The sequence below is a fragment of the Euphorbia lathyris genome, chromosome 4 (genome assembly GCF_963576675.1).
Source record: "Euphorbia lathyris chromosome 4, ddEupLath1.1, whole genome shotgun sequence".
Lineage (NCBI taxonomy): Eukaryota > Viridiplantae > Streptophyta > Magnoliopsida > Malpighiales > Euphorbiaceae > Euphorbia > Euphorbia lathyris.
This window is the reverse complement of record NC_088913.1, coordinates 21,605,524-21,615,158: the sequence shown is the minus strand read 5'-3', so window position 1 is coordinate 21,615,158 and position 9,635 is coordinate 21,605,524. Positions and strand designations below refer to the sequence as shown.

The 9,635-nt window shown below is 35.4% G+C and overlaps 1 protein-coding gene across 6 annotated transcripts; it reads right to left on the bottom strand.

Annotated features, from left to right (window-relative positions):
* Positions 1-1,081: 1,081 nt before the first annotated feature.
* Positions 1,082-4,755, bottom strand: LOC136226716 (F-box/LRR-repeat protein At5g02910-like). 6 transcript variants are annotated; one of them, XM_066015345.1, is made up of 5 exons: positions 4,619-4,755; positions 3,119-3,428; positions 2,517-3,011; positions 2,268-2,435; positions 1,084-1,523 (listed from the first exon to the last, which is right to left on the bottom strand). In XM_066015345.1, exons 2-5 carry the CDS (start codon positions 3,398-3,400, stop codon positions 1,209-1,211), a joined length of 1,260 nt encoding a protein of 419 aa, XP_065871417.1. In that variant the 5' UTR covers positions 3,401-3,428; positions 4,619-4,755; the 3' UTR covers positions 1,084-1,208. The 6 variants fall into 6 exon arrangements, with proteins under 6 accessions (XP_065871421.1, XP_065871419.1, XP_065871420.1 ...); XM_066015346.1 differs by having other exon boundaries at positions 3,119-3,424; positions 4,619-4,749; XM_066015349.1 differs by having other exon boundaries at positions 1,082-1,523; positions 2,517-2,555; positions 3,209-4,749.
* Between the last annotated feature and the right edge of the window lie 4,880 nt (positions 4,756-9,635).

The following is a 9,635-nucleotide window of genomic DNA, read 5'->3' as shown; positions in this document are numbered from 1 at the left end:
TGACTGAGTCTAGTGCCTGTAGTAGATGCAGAGGCAATGTGGAACCTTGTGCCATGTCTTGAGGGATTGCCCAAATAGTAAGAAGATCTGGGAAGGGATCCTCCCTCATCACATCCTCCCTTCCTTCATGGCCTTTTCTGAAGGGGACTGGTTCTCTCAAGGAGCCAAGGGGAACTTGCTGGCCAACATGGAGCACGGTGCCATCCTCTTTGCTATTACTTGTCACCAAATCTGGAAGTGGAGGAATGAAGAATTATTTGCGGGTAAGGCTGTCCTTATTCTTGATTTACTGTTTTTCTTCTCGAAGAAGCTCTTTGTTATTACTAAAAGCTTTGAAAGAGATTCCCTTGTTCGCCCCTCCCCGGATAAAGAGATCCTGCTAGTTGGCTGGAGTAAGCCTAGAGAAGGGTTTGCTAAGTTGAATACTGATGGCTCCTGCCTTAGCAATGGCAGAATTGCTGCTGGAGGAGTTCTTCGGGATGCTGGTGGCAATTGGATGGCGGGGTTTACCCATAACTTGGGGACGGGCTCCTCCTTTTCTGCGGAGCTCTGGGGTATCTTGTCAGGTATAAACTCGCCATTCGCATGGGTGTTAAAAAGCTCTCGGTGGAATCTGATAATCTGGAGGCTATTAACAAGATTTCAGATAGACAGGCTGTTTGTCTGAAGAGCCAGAATCTCATCAAAGCTATTTTGAGGCTTCGTCCTGCCTTTGAGTATCTTAATTTCTCCCATATTTTTAGGGAGCAAAACCGCGTGGCGGATCGCTTAGCAGCTGCTGGGCATGGGAGAATGTTAGGTGTTTCTACCCTATCTGTTCCTCCTTCTTTTCTTTTGCCTTCTCTCCTAGATGATAGGATTGGAGTCAGCCTTCCTAGACTGATCCCGGTGTAGGTTTTTTGTTGGTTTTGTTTTTTTCCTTTCCTTTCTTACCAAAAAAAAAAAAAAAGAAACCATAATCACGAAATCCTTCCACAAATTTTGAACATGTTCATAAGCTTTTCTTAACACTAATAAAGTAATTAAAAGTAAATATAAATAATCATAGAGTTGAGAAAATGATGTCTTCTAACAACAACTATTTCATTTTACCAAAATGTAAACAAAATGTTATACATCCACTACTTCAAACTGTATGTTACATAAAAAAAAAAAAAAAAAAAAAAACATTAGAAACAATTCTACATATACTTTGATATCCGAGCCTCCTAATTAGAACATAACAACTTCACCGTAGCATGTTGAGAACACCTTGGAAAGTCCAGCAATTTTTTAGAAACTTGAATCACAAAATCTTTTCCACCATCTTTTAATATCACAACCAACTTTTCTAGTACTCTTACACTCTTGAGAAGAAACTCAATGAAATTGAGAACATACTTACATTTATCATCACTTTCGCATAGACCATTAATCTCAATGATCTTTAGATGTGAAGCCAGACAATCAAAAACTTCTCTGTTTGAATTCCAATAATTCTCACCAGAACCATTCAGATCAGGAAGATTTGTTGTCCTTTGAGACTGAAGAAAAAATTATTGTGCGTTATTCATTAAATTCCAAAACTAGGTAGTTGTAGCATTGCATTTTCATTTTCATTGAATCAATCCGTTCAAAAAATACATAAAACTTCATAATTGATTTTGTAGATTAAGTAGATAATTCTAAAAAAATTCCAATAATATAAGCAAACCCACCATAGAACTTAAATAAAAACTACATGTACACAAAATATTATACCTTAGCCCTTATTTGGAAGGGGGTTAATAGAAGTAAATGGAAGTAATGGAACGTTAAATGTTAAGTTAACTTTGTTTGGGAGTTATTTTTTGAGAATAAATGAAGGTTAATGTGGTTAAACGTTTACTTCCTCTAACCTCCAAATTGGGGGTTAATGGAAGTAACGTAAACTTTTTTAAAACTTTTTATCTCTGCAGAGTAAATTTACCCTTCCTTCCCCTCCGTATTTAAACTCCCAAAAGAAGTTAAAAATTTAACCTCATTTAACCTCATTCTATAAACTCCCAAACAAGATTAATTTTTAAATTTCATTTTCATCACTTCGCTTCTCTTTCCATTACCCCATTTAACTCTGACTTCCATTAACCTTCAAACTCCCAAACAAACGTTTAGACTCCTCTAACTTTTACACAAATGTTTAATAAACCCTTAAAAAATCTAAATGACATTTTCACCTCCTCAACTTACACAGTTGAAAGTGATAGATATATATTAAACATTACATGTATGATTTAGAATATTTTTACCTTGTAAAATGGCAACGTTATAACTAATTTCTCAAGCACATGGTAAATGCGAAGTGCACATTCGATTCCACCAGAATGTTCTTCAAAATTAGGACGGTCTAAAGTTAAGAATTTGTTGTTCAACAACAGAGGAGATAGGTGACCTTCCAAATTAAGAGCTGAGAGTATCTGCAAACATATCATTTGAGAATGAGAATTCAAAACTAAAATTAAACGTTGTCAAATTATAAGATTAAGCTTATACCTTACCTTGATAAACTGGCTACCAAATTTCAACTCTTTGACACGCTGAAAGTGTGATATAATCTCAATATCAACACCCATAAATACTTCATCACACTCAAAATCAACATTAGCACATATTAAAGATGGACAATTCATTAAATTAGGGTGGTTCCAAGTAAAAACAATACCAAAAAGGTTGAATTCCTCAAGATTTGTCCAAGAAATTTGAAGACGAACAGACCAAAAATCTTTCAAGACCAATTTTTTCAACGAATTGGAAACAATAACATATTCATCACTTATCGAAGTATTGGAGACTAATTCCAAGGATTCAAGTGATGGACTCCCTCTTAGAATATTTTCAATGGCTTTAGAGGGCAAATGACAATGTTCTATATTCAATGCCTTGAGATTTCCCCAACTTATACTCCCATTAGGCATGGAAACAAAATTACAATCATACGTATGTAGTTTAACCAAGGAAGCATGCTTGAAAAGAAATTCTGGCAACCTGTACTGCTGTAGATAATTAAAACGGAAATCCAATATTAGCTCTTTCACATCTTTTCTGATTGCAAAACTGATTTTTATATTCCAGATAAAATCTTGTACATGGTGATTATCACCTGTTTGCATGTGGAATTTCTTGATCTTGGAGCAGTCACAGAGAAGTAGTGTATAATCGACGAATCTAGAGAATTTTTTGATAGGCATACCAGCGGAATGGAAGATGAGGACGGAACCCGAGTCCATTGATTATGCCATCTCTTGGATAAAAGGGTAGTATGAATTGCATCTTTGGTTGATGGCAAGAAGGAGAGGATATGTTGAACTAGAGAGTCCGGCAAATAACTAATGCGATCTTCCTCTTTGGACTGCAACTTCACTCTCTTGTTTTTCTTACTCATAGTTCAGCGACTTCTGTTGGAGTTCTGTCTAAAGTTCAATATAATCAATATGAAGTATGCGTCTGTTGGAGTTCTTAGTTTAATAGCCATTAACTTTTGTCTCTTCGACTTCTGTGTTGTTTGACTATTATAATTATATATTTCTATTTGTATTAACTTCCAATTTGTGGAGTATTATCATTGATAAGTGCATTACAATCATTAGTTTTATATTTTTGGTTTTTTTAACTTAAAATCATAATTAGTTATATAATGTGTTGTGTGTACCTTTGCCACCTCTAATTCAAGCACTTTTTGAAACACCTTCAATTAGAGACAGTGGCAGAACCAGGATTCCAATTGACCCGGGGCTCAATATTTAATAACAAATTTTTTAAAACGTCAATAAAAATATATCCAAAAATCTAAAACCACTCAAGCAAAGAACTTCATATGCCAAAACAAAATTGAAGCTGCCTAGCTCATAATGCATATCAGCATAAGAAAAAAAACTGCAGAAACAGTGAACCATATGCAAAATTACATATTTGAAATTCATTTAACAAATTCCGAGCATTATTAACTAGTAGAGTGGAACTAACATCCCCAAATCTATGAAACACTTTATTCATATTAAACCAAAGAGGCCACAATAAAACCAGTACCACAGAAAACTCAAGCTTACTGCACAATCTGAATTTTCAACCAAACCTTCTACAATCTTAATTTCACAAACTTATGGAACTTTAAAGATTAATCAAGAGTTAATAAAGTCAACTATCCAGTTACAATAAAGTGAACTATCATGTTTTACACTTAATTGGGTTGCAGAGAATTTGCAACAACCAATTCAATGAAGAATCTCCACTCATGATCATGCCTGGATGGTCCTAAAACCACATAATCATAATGTTGAAGGATTAAATATTAATCACTAAAAGAAGGCCAAACCGAACCAGACTCAACCAATTATTAATAGAATCAACCAAAATGAAAAGGGCCAATATCTCCGGTTCTAAGAGACCAGCGACTTCATCGACAACGGTCAAGCAAGATGAAACCGATCCACTTCCAGTTTCCGATTAGCCAATTAGGGGAATTAGAGCATTCAATTAAAATTAAAATTCCAATTCTAGTTTAGTTTTAGCAGTCTTCATTTGAAATTAGGGGAAAAAGCAGTCTTCAATTGAAATTCCAATTTCCAAAGCTAGGTTATAAACTTGAATTGAAATTACTAACCTGGCTGGAGATTATTCCGATTTCCGACCAAAAACATATGTGGTAGGAGGAGCGGCAGTAGCGGTGGAGGCTGACCGGAGAGAAACGATTTTCCTAAAGCAGGGAAGAAGCGTAGAAAACGATCAGCAAAATGATTTCCATTGAAATTAGGTTAACAATATAATCTGTCTTTTTTCTTCCAATTCCTTTATACTATACGACGTCGTTTCACTCATTAAGAAACGAGTGAAGCGACGCCGTTTTGAATTAAGTAATTTAAAAAAAAAACAGAAATTAAAACATATAATATCTTCGACATCTTCTTCAACGGAATCTTCAAGAGAAGAGGGGCTAGGGTTTGAAGCTTCTGCAAAATTTTCATGGAAACTAATAATTTTTCTTAGATTTTCGGATGCTATCCGGGGCTGGAGCCCCTGCTAGCCCCCCTCTCGTTCCGCCACGGATTAGAGATGCTATAAAAGGACATGTTTGGTAAAGAGAGGTAAAATTAGAGGGTTGTACCACTTTACAGGTTTTGATTAGTATTATTGTGTTTGGCAAAGATAGGTTAAAAATAGCGTTTTGGGCTCGAAACTCTAATTTAAAAAAAAAACTAGTTTCATATATATTTTTCAATTAGCTTATTATATCATTTTTTTAATGATATTTTACCCATAATTACTACTCTTTAATTAAATAAATATTATTTTTGTTCCATTACAAAATAAAATAAAATAATAACATTATAAACTTATTCATTTAACTATATTTTAGTGGTGCATGTCAATTAATAAATCTAGACTTAATACATCAGTTGCTTCCTAAACTTGTCCAAAGAGTTTGATTGACCCCTTAACTTATATTGTGTCTTGTTAGTCCCATAAACTTGTTTAAAGTGTATAAACTTGTTTAAAGTGTTATGATCAAGTCTTTAAATCTATCAAAACGACACAAACATGTACAAAATAGAAAGTTAATTTGTTTTAAAGGTTTAGAATCACAAATTAGACCTTTATTTTGTAAGTTTTGATTTTTTTTCTGTGGATTTAGAAAATGTATATTACTTTAAACAAGTTTTGGGACAAATGGAACACTATAAGCAAGTTCAGGGGGCTAATAGGTCAGTTTAAATAAATCCAAGTAACTAATGGACTATTTTAAGCAAGTTTAAGAGACTAATGAGACACCTTATAAATTCAAGGGATCAATCAAACTTTTTGCACAAGTTCAGAGGGCTTATGATATATTAAGCAATAAATCTAAATTTACTATTATATTTTGAAAATTACATTTATATTCAAAATATATGAATTAAATTAATAGTAAAACTAATAAATATTATCGGAAACTTTGAAAAAATATAAATATTATCGGAAATTTTAAGAAAATATAAAAATATTAGATTTTTATTTTAGTAAAATATTAAATTATAAATTAATTGATATATATTAGAAAATGTATCATATAATAACCTATATAATAATAATATATATAATGAAAGCAAAGGGAAAATAAATGTAGTTGTTTAAAATGATAGTCTCTTATTTTCTAAAAAAAATTAAAAGGATAGTTGCAAATCATGTATTAGCTATAAATTTTAAGTTTATAGTGGAAGATGAATAATATTAGCTATGAATATGTAATTTTTAGTTTCAAACTAGCAATTATGATAATCATAGAAAAATCATGACAATAAGATGTATTTATATTCATAAAGTATTATGAATAATCATTGGAATAGAACAATTTTAAGATATTCATTGGTCCCAAACAACTAGGGATGGCAACGGGTAGGGTACCCGCGAGTAATGTCATTCCCAAACCCTTACCCTTTTATTTTTTAATTATCCGTACCCGTCCCATTACCCTAACGGGTATACTTTTTGCATCTCATACTGATGTAGAGTGAAATCGACTAGAGGTTTTAATCGTAAACCAACAAAGAATGCAATTTTCTCTAGCTTAACTAGAAGGTTGGATTAACCCACAAGGATGAACCTTGGTGCTCCAATGGAGGCTTCTTTAATTCAATATATCAAAAGTTGGAGAACATTACAAAGAGAAGGGTTTAAATACCTTCCAACAAAACAAGAGTAAAGACCAAAAGCCCATGAATAGGGTTTTGGGGTAAAGCATGTATATAAGGATAAAGTGGGCAAGGGAAGAGTTCATGGCAATCTAGTAATAATGGTTGAGTGGCAAAATAGTAATTAAGTATCAGCAGAAATGGTCCCCTCTTAATAAGAACTTGGAAGAGAAGTATTGTCCAGACAGGATACGCCCCGCGTAGGCTAGTGTACACCCCGCGTAATTTGGGTATTGAGCCTTTGGACAACTTCGAAGGGATTGTACGCGCGGCGTCCCTAGAGTCACGCTCCGCGTATTGTAGCTCCTGGTTGTGATGATCCTCCTTGTTGGTCTTTACGCGTGGCGTCCCCTCCGTCGCGCTCCGCGTGCTCGACCTCCTGGGCACTCTTCACTCCGGACTCTGCTCTTACGCCCTGCATGACTTGGGTGCTGGACAATTGTTCGGTAAAGGAGTCCTCTACGCCTCGCGTGCTTCGTTGTGTGGCCGGACTCTCGTTGTTCTTGTTGAAACACCTTTCCACAAGATTTTGATTTGACAAAATCATCCATGATTAAGAGGCAATTAAATTTAAATGCTTTGATTTAATTGTACTAATGTGTTTGTTCAATATTGAGTGCAAAAATATATATAAAGTTAAACAAGACAAAAGTCAGCATAAGCCAAGCTGAGTGAAACGGAACTCAGCATGAAAGAATAGAAGCTGAGTGGAGTAGAACTCAGTATCAGAAGTCTTCTTCAAAGTTGCCAGAACGAAGCTGACTAAATTAGAAGACTCCTTCAGAATTGAATAAACAGAACGGAGCTGACTAAGAAGGAACTCAGCATGGAAGTTGAACATTTGAAGATAACGAATGAAGCTGAGTGACAGTCAGGACAGCATGAAGGATCCGTTCACTAAAGGACAAAGTCTGCCAATCTTCTGCACCAATAATTGAAGCCTCGAAAATACACAGAAGACTAATTCCAAGAAACATGGGTCAATGGATTATTGGTAAAAGACAACTGGCACAAAAAGACAAGTCTGATGCAAGAAGACAAAACCTGACGCCTGAAGAAAACAGAGGAAGGGAATGGCGGAACAGTCTGAAGCTGACCAGAAGATGTTCCCTAAAAGAGTCGTTTTGATGTTAACGGCTAAAACAATTCAAATGATTCATCTGCAGATTTCCATCTATAAAAGGACAATCAAGAACCTTGGATCATTGCCGAAGTATCAAAAGAAAAATACAAGAGAGAAAATCTTCAAAGCACTCAAATACAAAAAGATCTTACACCAACGTTTCTATTCTCTGTGTAAATGCTAGATTGATTGTTTTGTAATCATCTAAGGTGTTCTTTACTTGAAAAAGAACAAGTGTGTAATCAATAGGAATATTGAGAGTGTTGAGCTGAGTATTTGGTTGTAAGTATTCAGTGGTAGAAAAATCTAAGTGTTGGGTTGTAGTACTTAGTAGGAGCTGAGTAGACGAATAGAGGACGTACTCTTGCATACTCACTGCCTTGTAAAGGGTTTGTGCTCTACCTTGAAAGAGCTCAGTATTGGATTGAAAATCCTAGGAGGAACTGGGACTGGACGTAGGCAGAGAGGCCGAACCAATATATATATTAAACTCTTTCTCTCAATATATATATATATATATATATATATATATATATATGTGTGTGTGTGCATCTGTTGCTTATGAAATTTACTCAGCTTATAAATTGTTAAAACTGAAACTGAGTAAATCTGAGTGCTGAGTTGGAAGCTGACCTTTCAAGTATCAATCCCCAACTCTCAAGTCAAGCAGTCTTAGTCAGCATAGAACTAAAACTGCCTGACTAATCAATCGGCCGTGCTGACCAACACGCTGAGTCATCAAACTCTTAAAATAACATTAAGTCAGCATAATTAAAAGCGAAAAAGTTACATTAGTTCCTATCCCCCCCTTGGAACTAATTACTAGGGACCAACAAGTGGTATCAGAGCCTAAGCTCACTACTCAAAGATCTAACAATTTTGAGCTGATCCCGAAAAATGGGTGAGAATATCACTCGTTTCCTTCCAGGAAACCAAACAACACAGATACTCCCTGAGGGATTATCAATCACTAGACCTCCCCTATTCTTTGGGTCAAATTATACATTCTGGAAGAATAGGATGAAGAACTTTATACAAGCCACAAACATGAGTGCATGGCTTGCAATTGTTCAAGGTCCACATGTGCCATATAAAACTGTTAATAATGAGAAAATTGTTAAAAGTGAAGCTGAGTGGACAGAGGATGACCTCAGAAAATTACAAAATAATGCTTCGGCTATCAATATGCTTCACTGTGCTCTAGATGCTGCAGAATCCAATAAGATTTCAGGTTGTGAGTCAGCACAGGAGATCTGGAAAAAGCTGGAAGTGACTTATGAAGGCACCAGCAAGGTCAAGGAATCCAAAGTGAACCAACACATGCGATTGTATGAGCTGTTCGAGATGACTGACAATGAGGACATCTCAGCAATGAATGCCAGGTTCACCAACATAATAAATGAGCTTAAAAGACTCGGCAAGAATTTCACTGAAGAAGAACAGGTGAAGAAGATCTTACGAAGTCTTCCCAAAAGCTGGCAAGCCAAGAAGACAGTTGTAGAGGAAGCTCAGGACCTAACCACATACAAATATGATGAGCTGATCGGTTCCTTGCTGACCCATGAAATTTCCATGAAAAACTTTGAAGCTAAAGAAAAATCTGAGGACAAGAAACAGAAATCACTAGTGATGAAAGCTGACTCCACAGAAGCTGAGTCAACTGATGATGAAGAAATGGCCATGTTTACTAGAAAAATGAAGAAGCTGTTCAGAAGAAATGACAGAAACGGCAAAAGGTCATTCAGAAAGAGAGGAGACAGATATAAAGCTGAGTCCAGTGATACCAGATACAAAAAGGACAGCTCCAAGCCTGTCACATGTTATGAGTG